The 18,272-nt window shown below is 43.1% G+C and overlaps 1 protein-coding gene across 1 annotated transcript in view; it reads left to right on the plus strand.

The window, feature by feature from the left end:
* Window positions 1-18,272, plus strand: part of arhgap39 (Rho GTPase activating protein 39) — a gene marked incomplete at both ends in the record, with an annotated part of 60,177 nt that overhangs the window by 41,667 nt on the left and 238 nt on the right. The window contains 5 exons of the mRNA XM_083911491.1: window positions 2,709-2,922; window positions 12,022-12,095; window positions 12,968-13,167; window positions 14,348-14,439; window positions 15,021-15,190. Coding sequence (XP_083767617.1) covers window positions 2,709-2,922; window positions 12,022-12,095; window positions 12,968-13,167; window positions 14,348-14,439; window positions 15,021-15,190 — 750 coding nt within the window. The remainder of the gene's footprint in view (window positions 1-2,708; window positions 2,923-12,021; window positions 12,096-12,967; window positions 13,168-14,347; window positions 14,440-15,020; window positions 15,191-18,272) is intronic.

Here is an 18,272-nt window from a genome sequence, read left to right on the forward strand (position 1 = left end):
CTTCAGTTCTTTGGCGTTCATTTTAATTCTGAGAACCCCTTGTTCTCTCCTCACCTCATCACGGTTGCCATCTCTGAACGCTGTCTTCTTTTGTATTCGGGATGGCCTTAATGTCCTTGGTTATCCGGGGTTTATTGTTTGCCGTGATGCACTCAGTGAGCCCATCGATGTCCTCCCCGTACAGTTTACAAAATACAGGCCAGTTAGTCACTTCAAAGCAGCCCTGCAGTGTCTCATAAGCCTCCTCAGACCAACTCCTCACAGTCCGTTTGGTTGTAGGCTTCCTCTTCACCAGAGAAACATCGCAGGGTTTGAGGTGAACAAGGTTATGATCTGACCTGCCCAGAGGGGGGAGAGAAGAGGAGATTTATGCATCCTTAATGTTAGCATACATCAGGTCCAGAGTCCTCTCCTCTCTGGTAGGACAGCTCACATACTGTTGGAAAGTCGGCAGAACTCTATCCAATGGGACGTGGTTAAAGTCTCCCGACATGATGATGAGGGCACTGGGGTGTTGAGTCTGGAGTCTGGAGATGGTGGTGTGTATGTTGCTTAGGCAGATGTCGCGTTTTCAGATACTGCAGGTACCCCGGGTGGCTCTGCGTTAGCGCCGTTAGTTCATCCATTTTGTTGTACAGAGGCCGTACATTTCCCATAACAACAGAGGGGAGACACAGCTTAAATCTTCTCCTCTACATAAGCCCGTCCCGTCTCGACCCTCCTCTATTGCCCCGACGTTGCTCCCCAACTCTTCATCCCCGGTGTGTTTTTCTCCAGAGTTTGGATGGAATATCCGCTGGTCTGGCTGCTATGCATTCAGCATTAGCACAATCAGCTGTTCTCCAGAGTAAATAAAGGCAACGTGTCCCGGTGGAAAAACTGCATGAAAATAAAAAAAAACAGCATGAAAAAAAACGTGAAAACAATCAAAAGTAACATCATTGTAGAGGACAGAACTTCACAGAAGTTAGGGTGAAGAAACAGAACGAACTAAAGGAGAATAAAAATTAAGAAAGTTTAAAAAAGCGAACTGAATGGCTGGAGCAGTAACAGGCAGCCTGCAACTTTCGTGCATGCGCACTAGTCGTGACCGGCTCCTCAGTGGTCTGAGCTGTCATCCCTGTGGTCTGTGAAGCAGCTTTAGTATTTCCTTTTCTTTCCGGTCGATTTGGCAGCACTGTTAGCTGGATACATGTCAGAGATCATAATCTTTTGTCTATATAATGCACTACAGCGAGCGAAATATCACGTAGCCGACAGTGTCAAGCCCAAGGACACTACAAAGCTTGTCTGTAAACGATGCTTAAAATTGATACAGACCAAGGGAGCAAACACGACCATGTTGGAGAAACATCGAGCTGACAGACATGAGGACTTGTTCAAAGAGTTCAGAGAGCTGCAGTTTAAAGTTAGATAACATAAATATCCTGCAACTATCACCGTCAGAGTTGCACTAGGCAGTCAGGGCTAAAGCTAACTGTTTAACTGTCCAATGTACAGTAGTTCACACATCTCTGTATGTAACAGTTCACACTGGAGACATTAACTTTACCAGAACATTAGCTGGTGTTCACAAGTAAGATCAACAACACAGTATGTACATTATTGTAAATGATGTATAATGTACTTTGTATTGTAATTATATGAGTAGAGAATGGTCCGATTAGAGCACAGACCACCACCAGGTCTGGGTCATTTGTTTTGTACTTAATAACATGTTAGGTAGCTATAAAGCTCAGCAGCTTTTACAAAAATATATTTTTTTATTTTGAAGTTTAAGTGTTTTACTTAATAAAAATAAACACATAATTGAAAAAGATCCACTTTCTGTCAATATTTTATTCCATTACTTCTAATGATGTTTTATTTTTCTGTCATGGTATCGTTTTAGTTTTCGGTATTGAGATATTTTAGGCAGGTATCATAATTTTGGTATTGTGACAACACTAGTGTCCACATAGCATTCAACAATCTAACAACACATACAGGGATAAAAGCAACAATCAGTGTCCCGTCAATCTGCTCCCAGAAATGGGCTTTTCTGTCTTTGTGATAGTTTCCTGAACACGAGTGCCCATGATGACACCAGTGCTTTTCAGTTTCAGAGTTCAGAGATTTTCAATTCGATGCACTCATAAAAAAGTGGAGCAATCGGAAAAACACGCTCGAGTCCAGCATACACTCCAACAGAACAATTCCTGAAATGTCGTTAGACATGGAGGTGGTAGCTTTAATCATTAAATACGTATCAACCCCTCAACTGTGCTCTAAGGGTTTGGGTATGTGGTGATGAGCCTACACTAGCAATCAAAAATAAATCATACAAGTAAATGGTTAAGATTTGGGTTGGCCTCTCGCTTTTAAGATGGAGAGGTGGAATAATTGCGTTTTACTACAAGTATACACATGCAATACCACTGACCTGAATGTTTATGATTAAGTGGATACATAATCAGAATAAACGATTAAGTGAGTAGTGTGAAAAGTGTGACAAGGGTGATAATAAACCTGGCATACAAATGTTTGTATGCTTGGCTCAGATATTAGGAACACCTCTCAATGGAACAGAATCAATTTCAACAACGCACAAACCACAGCCTCCAAGATGATCATAAAACCGAAACCACAACTACAGACATGAATCTTCATTCACAAAGCAGCAGTTATAAACAGAAGAACTCACTGGGCTCTCTGCATGTCTCTGTCAGGTGGTGGTGCGTGGGTGGAGTAACCAGGGTCTGCGTGATGAGCTCTACATTCAGCTGTGTCGTCAGACCACAGAGAACTTCCGCTACGACAGTCTGGAACGAGGCTGGGAGCTGATGGCCATCTGTCTGGCCTTCTTCCCCCCCACACCACGCTTTCACACCTACCTGGAGGGCTACATCTGCCGACACATGGACCCTCTCAATGACACCAAGGGTGAGGGACCAACACACACTCTGTTTGAAACTAGTATTACAGGAACTTCTAAGTTTGCATAACGTTTGATGATGGTAGGGATCTCAGTACCACTGTCTGTCCATCCACTGAATTTGTGTTGACTACTGGCCCAAATTGCTATGACCTGAATGATATTCATGGTCTCCAGAGGATGGCTCCTAACCAAAATTTATCTTTAACCAGCAATTTGGTCTAATATACTGTGTCATAAAAATGTATGAAAAGAGTTTTACAAAAAACCTAATGGATGTTCGTTGATATACAAACTGTACGACTGTGACACCAGGTGAGGAAATAATGGTGGTTTTTGTTAAATATTATACAAGGGTTAGGGCAATAACAGATTTTTTAGGCCACTTGGGCTGTGGACCAAGCTGCAAACAAAACAGACACCTTATTAGTTGATAATATGAACGTGTTCCTTTGTTAGCATCTATTTACACATCCAGAAGACACAGAGCAACAATGAAAAAATTCCAACATCCTGTTGGGTTTAAGGAAGGGATGGGCAGGAGTAGTTAATTCCAAGATCAAGGGATTGCATCAATATCTCGAGGGCCAATCGAGTACTTGTTTATCCAAATCTATTTTTAAAACTCAACGCCTCTTCCTGCAGGAATAATGATGCACACAGCAATACAGCCTACCCAACACCTAATGCTTATTCTCAATCAAAACAGTCACAATTCCCCTTTAACGAGTGATTTTTTTTACAACCACAACTTCAAAACATTGTTTCCTTACAAAAACGTAATTAAATGAGTGTTCCCTTCCTGTTAATGATCAGTCCCGCTGAGGAGAACAGGCGCTCCTCTGGCACAAAGGTGGCAAATATCAGCAGCTGCTGTTTTGACACAACGTTCAGTTATTTGTCCTGGTGCCTGTTGGATTGCCAAGATTGCATTTCAGCCAATGCATTCCATGTTTTGTTCTCTACACAGAGTGTTTAACCACATGTAATGAATTCCCGCTCAAATGTAATTGGTAAATACTACTCAGACTGCAAATGGCCTACAAATGCCAACCGGAAGCGTTCAGTTCCGGTACCCAAATCTTATCCCATAGCCTACAAACTCTAGCCACGTGAGACCATCCTGATCTTGTGAGCTCCATTGTATTTTATTTGCAGATCAGTCTGGTAACGTGAAATGGTTTTGCACAAGTTTGCCAAGCGACCAAACCAATCAATGTCTGCACTCTCTTCCAGCATGTGAAATTTGAGTCGGATTACGTCCACTTCCTTTTCAAGATTCAAGAAGCTTTATTTATCCCGGGGAAATTATTGTGCAACAGTTTCAATACAAAGGTGGGAAAGGATCAGAGTAACAATAAGCATACAAACATAAATCAAATAAAATATGCTAACATAAAATAAATCAAACAATTAACTAAGCTTGACAGAGTGCAAAAGACATTATGGTTGAGCGTAGGTATATACAATATACAACAATACGCAGCGTGCGGTTTAGCAGCATACTGAAATAAAATAAGTACAAACTAAATAAACTAAATAAGTGGTAAGGAGCGATAAGTGAAAACAGTGTTATAAATGTAGCAGCATTTCCTACAGAACTAAGTGACAGTATGGCACAGTGAAGTGTAGCAGCAGTAAGTTACAATACCACAAGATAAAGTGATGTAGTGGTGATAAAAGTGACAGTGGAGTGTAGCAGCCTTTCTCACTGGAGTAAGTTACAGTCAGTTACAGTAAAGTACAGTGTAGCAGCATTTAACAGAGATACGTTACAGTAAACCACAGTAAAGTGTAGCAGCAGTAAGTTACAGTACCACTAAATAAAGTGATGTAGTGGTGATATAAAGTGACAGTGTATAGCAGCATTTCTCACTTAAGTAAGTGACAGTACAACTGTGTAAAGTGGTGCAGTGATGATATAAAGTGACAAAGTGACATTTTCTTAGGATACAGTGTCTCCACTGTTCCTTACCTGACCAGGGGGAGATGAATTATAAAGTTTGATTGCCACCGGAAGAAAAGACTTCCTCCGGCGTTCAGTGTTACACCGTGGGAGAATGAGTCTGTGGCTTAAGGTGCTTCTGCTGGAGGTCAGCAGCTGGTGGAGAGGGTGAGAGTTGTTGTCCAGGATGCTGTGCAGTTTAGACAGCATCCGCCTCTCAGACACCGCCACCAAAGAGTCCAGTTTGACCCCCAGGACGGAGCCAGCCTTCCTGATGATCTTACTGATCCTCTTGGCGTCTGCTGCCCCCAGTCTGCTGCCCCAGCACACAACAGCAAAGAAGATGGCACTGGCTACCACCGATGGAACATCCTCAGCATGGTGTTACATACATTGAATGACCGGAGCCTCCTCAGGAAATACAGACGACTCTGGCCCTTCTTGTAGACAGCCTCAGTGTTCTTGTGTCCAGTTTACTCCAAGGTATTTGTAATCCCGGACAACATCCACAGTCACGCGGTTGATGGAGATGGGTGTGGGGGCAGATATACTCCTGCGGAAATCCACCACTAGCTCCTTAGTCTTGGTGGCGTTTAGAATCAGGTGATTAGCTGCACACCAGTCAACGAAGGAGTCCACAACACCCCTGTATTCCTCCTCCTTTCCCTCACTGACACAGCCAACAATTGCAGAATCGTCAGCAAACCTCTGCAGGTGGCAGGACTCAGGGAGGAGCTGAAAGTCTGAGGTGTACAGGGTGAAAAGAAAGGGGGAAAGAACAGTTCCCTGTGGAGCTCCATTGCTGCTGACCACAGTGTCAGACACTCCGCCCTGCAGTCTGACATACTGTGGTCGACCCGTCAAGTAATCCGTAATCCAGGAAACCAGGGGAGGGTCCACCTGCATTGCCGTCAGCTTACGTCCCAGCAGAGCAGGCCGGATGATATTGAACGCACTGGAGAAGTCCATGAACAAGATTCTCACTGTGGTTCCCGCTCTGTCAAGGTGGGTGCAGGCAGGGTTGAGCAGGAAGATGATAGCGTCCTCCACACCTAGTCTCAGCTGGTAGGCAAACTGTAGAGGGTCCAGTGATGAGCTGACCAAGGGCCGAAGTAGTGAAAGAACCAGCCTCTCCAGGGACTTCATCAGGTGCGACGTCAGCGCCACCGGTCTGTAGTTTTCGGAGGCGCTGGGACGCACCTTCTTTGGTACTGGTACCAGGCAGGATGTCTTCAACAGAACAGGGACCTTCTCAAGACTCAGGCTGAGGTGTGGATGACGTCACTTGCGCGCGCCGCGTTTGCAGTCAGAGGAATGTAAACAACCAGAACGATCACGTGTGAAAACTCCCTCGGCAAATATGGCCACAGACTCACGGCAAGAAGCTCAATGTCCCGGCTGCACACACGCTCCTTTACAGTAACGTGTCCAGGATGACATCACTTGTTGTTAATAAGAATAGCAAGTCCCCCACCTTTCCTCTTGCCACTCTCACGGTGAGTCCTGTCCGCCCGAACAGTCTGAAAGCCGTCCACAGTTACGTTAGAGTCTGGGATGTCCTCGTGGAGCCACGTCTCCGTGAAATACAGCACACTGCTCACACGATACATCCACTGAGTCTTCACCAGGCCCGCCAGCTCGTCCATCTTATTAGCCAGCGACCTCACGTTCCCCATGGTGATGGAAAGGAGAGATGGGCCAGCAGTGGGTCCTAGGTTTTGTAGTATGCTGTCAAAGCTCCCTTCTGTGAAAGCCTAACTTTTCTAGTCTTAGACATTGTAAAGTCCCCATCCGTTATGAGTCGGTGGGGTAACATGTTTCCATTTCAGGAGAATATTGCGTCTGGCGAGCAGGGTGGTAAAGGCCACGACACGTTGTGTAGTAATGGGCAGATTTTTAGACGGAGGGGCCCAAAGAGGGGTCAGAGGATTTGGTTCCAAATCGGTGGAAGATGAGTGGACCAGTTTTAAAATGTCCCTCCCCTGGGCCTCAGTAACGTCTACCCCCAAATCCTTTACCCATGCATTTTTAGGTAATACAGTGGGGACTGGGCTCAGAAGAGCCATCTTATTATGAATGACAGATATCAGTTGTACATTGAGGGACAGTAAATGGTCCATCTCAACTTCAGGGGGGCGGTTTGGAAAATGTGGGAATTGCTTTTGGATAAAATGTCTCATTTGAAGGTACCGAAAAAAGACTATTAGGCAGGTTGTATTTCTCTGACATAAATGCAAAGGACGCAAAAACACTTTCGTCCTACAGGTTATTAAGTGTTTTGAGGCCCTTGTCTGACCATATGCAGAATGCAGGGTCGGTGCAGGAAGGGAGAAACACATAACTGTTCAAAACCTGGGGCAAGGATTGAAGCCCTTTGCAAACAGTTCTGCTTCCTGAACTGGATCCAAATTGTAATGGTATTAACCGGATTGGGTGAGACCTTGTGAGTAGTTATGGGGTGCTGTGAACAAATCGTAGAATGCAAAGAGCATCAGAAAGATGTTATCTCAGTATGAGCCCAGGGCGGGCAGACATCTGCAACTCCACCGCGGAGCCAATATAAAAGTTTATTAATATTTCAGGCCTGGAAGTAATGGCAGAAATTAGGGACACCCTAAACCCCCTTCAGGTTTAGGGTGTTGAAGAATATATTTTTTGATATGGGCTGGTTTATCCTGCCCAATAAAGACGTTGAGTTTTTGGTCCAGATTAGTAAACAAATTGTGAAATGTTGAAAAAGATACAGAAACCTTGGTAAAATTACCATCTTAATAAGATTAACCCAGCCTGCAAGGGACAGGGGGTGGCCAGCCCATCTAGACAAGTCTGACTTGCATTTATCCAATAGCGGCTGGAAGTTCTTTTGAAAAAGGTCCCTGAAGGAGCTAGTGATAAACAACCCCAAATACTTGAGCCCCTTGCCAGCTGTTTTAAAGGGGAATATGGATTGTGGGAGTGATCTGCCATGATCATTATTGGGCCTACTGTGGCTCAGTGAAAGAGTGGGTCATCCTCCATACGAGAGATTGGTAGTTCGATCCCCACCACCCCCGGTCCACATGTCGAAGTGCCCTTGGGCAAGACACTGAACCCCGAATTGCTCCTCGTGCTGCGCATGGGTGTGTAAATGTGGTGTGAATAATTAAAGTAGATGTCTGTGTGAATGGGTGAATGTGATAAACACTGTGAAAGTGCCTTGAGTAGTCAGAAGACTAGAAAGGCGCTATATAAGTACAAGACCGTCTCGCCAAGTTGTTGACCAAAACATTATTTTTTTTCTCAATATTATACCAAGATAGGTGTCCAAACTGATTCAGGACTGATAAAACTGGGGGGAGGGAGGATGCGGGGTTTGAATGAAATAAGAGGAGGTTGTCTGCATATAAGGAGAGTTTGTGGACTAGACCGAAACGAGGGATGCCTTCAAACTCATTCTGGTTTCTAAGCCAGATGGCTAACAGCTCAATGGCTATGTTGAACAACAAGGGTGAGAGCGGACAGCCCTGCCAGGTCCCACATTTGAGAGGGAAATGTGCTGAACAGATGCAGAGGGTGCCACATGAAGTAGGGTCCCTGTCTTTCTTCAGGAGCAATGAAATAGATGCCTCATACAAGGTCGCTTGCAGTCTGCCTTCAGTAAAGGATTAATTGAACATTCTCACAAGGATGGCTGCTAATAGCATCGAGTAGGCCTTAAATAACTCAACTGTAAAACCATGAGGACCAGGAGATTTCCTGTTTTGCATAGACTTGATCACCTCATGCACCTCCAACAGAGAGATGCTCGGTAGAGTTCTCCCTTAAGAGATGGAATAAGTTTAATCGAGTTTCACCAGTTCCTTCGCATTTTCCACCAGTCAACCCCATCAGCCCTTCTCACTTGAGATATATAGGATATCACTTGTCCCTGAAGTAGCTTCAAGGTCTTCCCACAGAGTGCCACTGCTGACATCAGGGGTCTCATTAAACTCTATGTAAAAGGGAATTTGGGTCGCAACAAAATCTTTAAACTTAATATCCCACTGTATGTGTGAACTGAACCTCCATGGTGAACGTGGAAAACTAATGTCAACTGTGGTAGGAGCATGGTCAGAAGTGACTATTGGGTGTTATTCAAATGCATTCACACAATCGAGGAGATTGTTATTGAGTAAAAAGAAATCAATTCGAGAGAATGTTTGGTGTACATGGGGAAAAAAATGAGAAAACCTTCAGGGAGCTGAAAATTCCCCACTGTGATGCGTATGTTTTTACTGTGTGCGCTGATTTGGATATGCAAGGGGGGGGCAGTGGTGTAGGTGGCAGTGGCCCTCTCATCTCATGTCAGAGTGTGTGCAGGGAGTATGAGCCATATTAGCTCTATGCTGTAGGGTTGCAGTGAGCATGCGCACACAGCACAGAGCAGGAGATATGAAGTCTAGTGAACAAATACTGAAGAGACACCATGGAAAAATATTTCCCGGATGAAAAGAAAGGCGGAGAGAGACAGAGACAGAGATAATGAGACAGTTGAAAGTCACCCGAAAGCTAAGACGAAGAAATATGAGGAAGCATATGTAGAGCTTGCCTTCACTGTGACTACGGTGGAAGACGAGGCACAAATTGTTTTATTTATTTTTGTTTTGTTGGTTAAAGTGTCTTATAAATTGTGCTCATCAGTTAATGTTGTTGAATAATTTAAATTTCTTATTATTCTAATTATTAAATTAAATTATTATTATTATAATTAATTTATTATTATTTTAATTATCACTCATCTCACTCATCTTCAACCGCTTAAGAGGGGTCGGGTCACGGGGGCAGCAGCTCTAGCAGGGGACCCCAAACTTCCCTTTCCCGGGCCACATTAACCAGCTCAAACTGAGGGATCCCGTGGCGGTCCCAGGCCAGTGTGGAGATATAATCTCTCCAACTAGTCCTGGGTCTACCCCAAGGCCTCCTCCCAGCTGGACGTGCCTGGAACATCTCCCTAGGGAGGCGCACAGGGGGCATCCTTACTAGATGCCTGAACCACCTCAAGAGCAGCGGCTCTACTCCGAGTTCCTCACGGATGGCTGAACTTCTCACCCTATCTCTAAGGGAGACTCCAGCCACCCTCCTGAGAAAACCCATTTCGGCCGCTTGTACCCGCAACCTCGTTCTTTCAGTCATGACCCAGCTTTCATGATCATAGGTGATAGGAAGGATGATTGACCGGTAGATCGAGAGCTATGATTTCTTTGGCTCAGCTCTATTTTTGTCACAACGGTACAATAGAGCCACTGCTATACCACACCTCTTACTTACTCACTGACTGCCGAGGATCCGGACACAGCTCTCGCTTTGAGTGTACAGAGATTGGATGGCCCTCACAAGTGACCCACTCACCCCATGCTCCGCAGCATACACTTATGAGCATCCTTATGTTCGAACATGGTGTTTGTTATAGACAATCCATGACCAGCACAGAAATCTAATAACAGACAATGGCTCGGATTTAGATCAGGCCGTTCCTCCCAATCACGCCTCTCCAGGTGTCTCCATCGTTGCCCACGTGGGCGTTGAAGTCTCCCAGTAGAACTATGGAGTCCTCTACTGGAGCCGCATGCAGGACTCCATTCAGGGTCTCCAAGAAGGCCGAATACTCCAAACTGCTGTTCGGTGCATATGCACAAACAACAGTCAGAGTTGTTTGCAGGCATAAGGAGGCGATCCTCTCGTCCACGGGGGTAAACTCCAACTCCACAGCGCTCAGCTTTGGGTTTGTGAGTATCCCCACACCCGCCACGGATACACCTACTCTGTGGAGGTGAACAAGGAAGCTGAAGACAGATGGAGTAACACCATCTCGGAGTCGGACAGTTTGACCCGTCCTCTCAAAATGGCTCTGCTTAAAATGTTCACAGCAAAGCACTGATGAATCACTGATTTGAGCAGGAATATGCTGCGCAGTGCTCTGGCATCTTGTTTCTTCTATTCAATTCAATTCAATTCAATTTTATTTATAGTGTCAAATCATAACAAAGGTTATCTCAGGACACTTTACAGAGTAGGTAAAGACCACACTCTATGACTTATTTATGATTTACATGGACCCAACAATTCCTCTGTAGAGTACGGTGGCAACGAAAACCTTTCCTATAACAGGCAGGAACGTCGGACAGATTCAGCTCTGTGGAGGACGGACATCTGTCTTGACCAGTTGGGGAGGAAGAAAAGGAGAGAGAAAGATAGAAAAGACACATGGACAGAGAGAGACAGACAGACACACTTCCAGAGATGCAGGACCACGGCAGCACACACCACCACGATCAGCAGAGACCTGCGAGACGACAAAGCACAAACAACTCCGGGGAAGAAGTTGAATTAGTAACATGCATTGATGAGACATAAATGTTAGAGACAGAGAGGAGGGAAGCTCAGAGTATCTGAAAAAGTATTGTCCCTGGCAGACTAGGCCTATAGCAGCATCATTAAACAGAACATAATCATTTAAAAAATAACAACATTGTTAAGGGATTGTAGGCCCTAGCTGTAAGCTTTATCAAAAAGGAAAGTTTTAAGTTTACTCTTAAATATGGGGACAGTGTCTACCTCCCGAATAACACTTGGGAGTTTGTTCCACAGGAGAGGAGCTTGGTAGCTGAAGGCTCTGCCTCCCATTCTACTTTTTGAGACCCTAGGAACGACAAGTAGCCCTGCATTCTCAGAGCGCAGCGATCTAGTCTGGTAATACGGTACTATGAGCTCTTTAAGATATGATGGAGCCTGACCAATAAGAGCTTCTCTACAAGTATGACCGCTTCAAAATTGCGGCCGCATTTCTTGTGCCAATGCGGCGTCTACTCTTTATTATGTCTATGGGGATAAATGAACAGTATTTCAGCAATATCAAAAGAGCATAAGAGAAATGTAACAGCCATGTATCTTTGTGTTGATAATATCATCTTATCTTAAATGTGTGTATGTTACTGAGCTATCATCTTTAACCTAAGTCTGAGTATGACAGCATTTAGAGACTGCTTGGCTGGACTTCATTGGTTCATTTGAAAGAGAACCTGGGACAGGGCCTCCATTCTGCTTCAGCTCTGACCCAGGGCTTATTAACACATTCTTGAATGCAATGAAACAGTTTCTGATAAACCAGTATGCTTCTTTTGTCTTATTTTCTCTGTTTCTTCAGGAGTGGCCATTAGCAGCTATGCTAAATACTGCTACAGGAAACTGACAAAAGCTGCTCTGACTGGTGCCAAAAAGGTAAGCAGCACCTTTCCTGTCTTTGGGATGTTTGTCCTCATATCAAATGACAAGTAATTAGACTGCTATAATTCTATATTTTCTTAATGTCAATAAATCCCATTAAAAGAGCAAAACCAACAATGTGTTAGTCTGTCTCTCGATCCTTTCTCACTTCTCCATGCTGCCTGTGGCTCAAGCCCACTGGTTCCTCCTGAAGACACAAATATTTAAAAACATTTTATTAGATTTGAAACTCTATCATGTTTTAAATAGTGTAAGTGTCAGCAGGAAGGTGTGTGTGGGACAAAGTCAAAACAAACTACAGTGTGTGTGTTGAAACATGTCACAGTTGTCACTTGCTTCAGACTATCATCAGACTTTTCATTTGAAATAATGAAAATGTGCTAATGTCATACTATTCCTAGTAGTGGAAGAAGTATTCAGATTACTGTTCCGAGTTAAAAGTACCGATACCACACTTAAAATTCTCCACTACATGTCCTGCATTTAAAACCTTACTGGAGTTATATTTTTTTTTCCTCGTATTTCTGATGTTTGACAATCAGAATCATCTTAAATGTCATTATACTGAAGGGCTGGTGCTGGTTTGCTGTAGATGTTTAAGACAGGCAGCAGCTTGGCTCAGAGCCTGTGTAGCATGTAGTGCCAGAATCACAGCAGGTCACTGACGGAGATCATTTGTCACTTTTTGGACTCCCCAGTGTTTGACTGGTTTTAACCTGCTAACCTGACAGCACATTAAAGAGCTGTGTGTCCTGTGGATGGACATGGGTAGATTTAACCGTCTCCTCCCACTGCTTTCAGACCCACATTCTGCCCTTCAGTTGCTGTATTAACATGGACTCCTGTGTGTGTTTCTCTGTCTCCAGGGCCTGCAGAAGCCCTGTCTGGAGGAGATCAAGCACGCCAGGAATGCCATCTTCAGTCCCTCGATGTTTGGCTCCTCCCTGGATGAAGTGATGGCGCTCCAAAAGGAGCGGTATCCAGACAGCCAGCTGCCCTGGGTGCAGACTCGGCTCTCTGAAGAAGTTCTGGGTCTCAATGGAGACCAGACAGAAGGTATCTTCAGGTGAGTGGAGAAGGGAGCAGAATTCCATTTGTTTAATCACATGCTGTACGTAAAGTATATTTATCATTGTATCCATCCAGTTGTCATGAATAAAAGTTCGATTTATAGAGAGGAAGTGCTGGTCTGATTATTATTGAGCCTGTACATTGTGTAGTAACAAGAAATGTTTTTGCATTCTGTTGGTTGTCTGTGTAGGAGTTAGTGATGCCCCTGTCTGAGAATCATTCTTTTGATTGTAAATGAATAAAAGACAGACTGATAGGATGATCCTATAACATATTTGTTAAATCTGATCCAGAAACATTGAGTTGTGTAATCATTTATTAACTATACTATTTCATTAGTTGTGTTGTTTTTGATGTACAACTGGGGAAGTTATTCTTGATCCCACTTTTATCCATTAATGCTTGGATATGTCAGTGTATGGCAGATAAGGAATCTTGCATATTTATCTCTTACAACAAATAAGAAAGAAACTTAAGCAGTTTGCAGGAAGTCACATGTGCATATAGTGTTTGATGTTTTGACATTTAGGGTTTTTAGACCGGACGCACAGTGGGATGTCTCAGTCGGAATCTGATCCAGATCTTATCCTATCATTTTCCTAGTCCTTATTTCACAGATAAACCCCAAAAAGAATGATGAGGAAAGGAACAGAGACATGAGATCAGTGGTGTAGTGTAGTTGTGCTAGGCCAGAGCCTCAAACAGTGACGAAGCCTCTCAGCTACACAGTCTATATTATAACTTTAACCTGCAAAACAGTTTTTTCCCACTTGGGGGCAGTGAAGAGCTGTAAACACAATTTTGACATAAGAGTTGATATGGCAAGCTTCATTATGCATTCTCTCTAAGGTGATCAAAGTTGCTTTAGAGAGAATAGATATTGCCCCCGATATCTGCAGCTTCAGTCCAGAATTATCAGTTTTCCAATACCTTAGTCTGAACTCAGCAGAACGCCTTTGTTCTCCTTTAGTTAGATGTCAAACGCACACATTTTCCTGTGACAGAAACCACTCAGCCCCAGTTCTCTCCTTCATTGTCCAGCTGTTTACAGTAATTTAGGTTTTTACACAACAACTTTGTAGAAACCAGGGTATAAAGACAGAGAGAGAAGACAAAACTGAGACCGGAAAGATGAGGGGCTGAAGTGTAACCAGCTTGTGACCTTTGACCTTCAGGGTACCAGGGGACATTGATGAAGTCAATGCCCTCAAGCTTCAAGTGGATCAGTGGAAGATCCCCACAGGACTGGAAGACCCACACATCCCAGGTAAACAAAGACACTGTTGGAGAGTGCAGCTGAAGATGATTTAGACCACTTTTTATTCATTATGGGCATTCATATGCAGATATCTGTTTAGAGAGATAGTGATATAACACACAGTTATTAAAGGCTTCTGAACTAAAACACACAATGGAGCATGTTGCAGCAGAACTCTGATCTGTAACTGAGGACAAATGAACAACACTTTATGTTACATCCACTGCTACATTTAGCTACATGCTAACAAACCTGCAATCCTGGTTGCTGATGATGTTGGGCATTTCTCCCCAATTTTACATGAACATGTCCAGTTGTGTAGTTTCTGGTTTAGAAGCCTGGTGGTTTTTCTCAGTAGAAAGCATATATAATGTGTGAATAATCAGTTAGTGAGTGCCAAGCTGTAGTGACGGACAGACCAGTGTTGAAGCCAAAGTGTTGACGCCTGCACAGTGTTGATTGGTTATTTGGATATCGCTGGCTACACCTGAAACCCAGAAATCTCGTCTTCAGAGACCGGTGTTAAAATTGCTTCATGTCAGGTTTTAAATGTGAGGTCTCATGCTGCTTCTGCATCTGTGTGCCCCCAGCGTCTCTGTTGAAGCTCTGGTACAGGGAGCTGGAGGAGCCACTGATCCCTCATGAGTTCTATGAGGAGTGCATCAGTCACTATGACAACCCAGAGGCAGCTGTCAATGTGGTGCTGGGCCTGCCACACATCAACAAACTGGTGCTCTGCTACCTCATCCGCTTCCTACAGGTAAAACACACAATATCAACCTTAAAGTCTAAATATGTAGAAACTTTATTAAAAGCTTTATTTAAAATAATAATAATAATACACCCACGGGGCATGTTTTGAACATTTAATCTATAAAGAAACATCAGTGTTGATTTTTTCAATATAGCGTTTCAGTGCTGAAATCAGCACACACACTAAACTCCATTCAGCTCCATTGTATTGAGGCAGATGTCTCAAAACCTGGAAAAATAAAATCCACACTGTCGGCACATATAGCATCCATAATGACTATCTATGTAGACTACATATAATGAGAACTATGGTTTGGGTTTTTGTCCTTTAAACACTGGCTTCAGCATTCAGCTTTGGATGTGGCACCAGTAGCATTATTTCACAGCTGCGTTGAAGTCAGTAACTTTCTGTAAAAAAATGTTGTTGTTTTTTAAATATTTGCTGAAACTGTCACTATATCCTCACAGCATCCTCACCATCTGTGAAAAAGTTATGTAGCTCTTCCTCCACCTTCTGCTCCTGTCTGCTCCTAATGACATCTGCTGGATCCACTGCGCCTGACCGACAACCAATCAGAGCCGAGGACTCTGACGGTGTCAATGACTGCTCTGAACTCAATAAGAATCAAGAGCTGCATTTTATTAGTTGTTCAACGCGCCCTCCTTCACGTAACAGCACACACCACACAGAGGAAACTTGGAGAGCAGAGAGAAACAGGGCGGGCGATGAAATGGAACTCACCTGCCCTCGTTCACTTCAGCCCAAACTATAATGGATCCACCACCAGGTGCAGGTTTAGAGCTCTACTGCTTCTGACTAATAATCACAAATACCTTTAGACTAATTTTACGGATGATTGCAATATGTCTGCACCGTCTGCACTTTGTAAACAGCTGCATCATCTTTGATTCAGAAACTTCTGTTTGTGATCTGTATCATGGTTATCATCATTATTGTTGCTCTGATAAATTGCAATATAAAATGTATTCCATGCGTTTACAGATAATGTCGAGAAGAAACCAACAAGTCGAGTATAGATATACAAACTAAGGAGGTTAAATATTTACTGCAACAGACATTTTTCAGTAAAATATGAAGCATCGATGATATTTCTTTATCTGCTTAACAGGCGAACAGCCGACACATGTAAGAAAACAGACTTATAATCAGATATTATACATAGGAAACTGAAAAACATGTGAGATAGTGAAGTTTTTTAATGATGATAAAACATTTCTTTATTTATGGATATTGTTTTTCTTTAGTGATGAGCAATCACTGCCACTGTCCCCTGGATGTATTCTCTTCCCCCAAATGCCCAACTGCAATGCATTGTGGGTGATATCCACCTCTGGAGAGACCATCGTTCACTCGATCACTCAGCCCTCTGAGGGTCCATCTCACCAAGGTCCCTTCAGTTTATCAGACTATTGGTACGAGGGAAAGTGGTGAGGAGAAGTGAACGAGGGCGTGTTGAACCACTACTGAAACGCAGCATAGATTCTGTTACTGTTTATTTCTCTCATAAAGAGTTTTCAGCTAGCCCTTTCTATGAAGAGCAAATTTATAGTCCATTATGAGCTCATTCACAGTGAATTATAATGCAGCTGATTGTTGAGACAGAAGGTGGAGGAAGAGCTTCATGACTTGTTCACAGATGGCCTGTTTCATTGTGTTGTCAGGATATCGTGACAGTTTCAGCAAATATGAAAAAACATATTTTTCATAAAAAGGTACCGACTTCAGCTTTAAAGAGAAGAACACATTTGCCACAGATCAAGTTTGCTGTATGGAAAACCATGTTTGTCCAAAAAGATTCTGTTGTTACCATTTTCAAAACTAATACATTGGGACTTTTTCAACACTGCCAAACTACTGGTGACCACATCACTATGGTTCATATGAACATGGATGGCTGAAGTGGTAGCTTCCCAGCTGGCATTTTAATGTTGAGTTGCTGTTGAATCAACGTCAGGTGTCAGTGTTGGATAAACACTGGATTTTGTTGTTGAAATTTCGACATCACTATAAAGTCCTGCCTTTCAACATAGTTTGACACACTATATTTTTGTTACACTGTTTTTACTACTAAAGTAAAGTAAAGTATGGATGTGCCTTGACACCTTGAAATGGAAACATTAAAACCAAGTTTGCAGAACGCTGTATCTGTGATTGTCCTAAAACGGTGCAAAAAACCCTGAACAAAGGGGTCATCTGTAAAATCTTTAGTTTTTACTAATTATTAGTACTAATCATCTTGAAGAGATCTCATCTACATTACATAGGAAGCACCAAATGCACTGTCATCCAAATGTTCACAACAGGCACAGTCAGCAAGGAAGAAGCCTACTGGCCAAAGCAAGACCAGGAAGAAGATGAATGAAGACGTTTCACTGACGCTTTATTATCGGACATGGCTGAATGATCCAAGTGTGCCAACATTTCACACACAAGCAGTCTTTTTTTCAACGTTCATTTTCATGAAAAACATGTCGAAGTTTAACCTGGAGAAAAATGGCCCAACCGTTTGAACCGGTCCAGGTCAAAATCTGCTGAACCTGACGATGGCAACCCACTTTGTGCATGCACAAGCGGGTGATGTCTGGAACCTTCAGAGCCAAAAGAATGCAGTTCTAGTCTTGTTTGTGTGATTGACAGCAACTGTCCTCCAATCACGCCCTTGTATTGAACGATCTTCTAAAATGATCATGAAGATGCCGGGAGATGTAGAAAGGACTTTCATCACGACTCAACAAACGTTTAATTCAGAGTTGATCGTTCAACATTGTATCATTATTTACACTTTCTCAACAGTTCATTGATCAGCATTGTCTGAGTGTTGGAACAACCTAATTTTTCTACTGATATATTTCAACAAAATGTTTAAAAGTCATAGTTGTAAAAAATAATGTTGATTTGACATACAACTTGAAAAATGTTGACATTTCAATGTTGAATCCACAGTGAATTAACAACACCATTTCAACTATTTGGTGTTCAACGTTGTTTTGACGTTGAGTTAATGTTTTTTCATAAACTAATGACCCCACATGACCCCAGAAAGTATTCAGAAAGTCTGTAGAATACA

The sequence above is a fragment of the Echiichthys vipera genome (assembly GCF_963691815.1).
Source record: "Echiichthys vipera genome assembly, chromosome: 3".
NCBI classification, from domain to species: Eukaryota; Metazoa; Chordata; class Actinopteri; order Perciformes; family Trachinidae; genus Echiichthys; species Echiichthys vipera.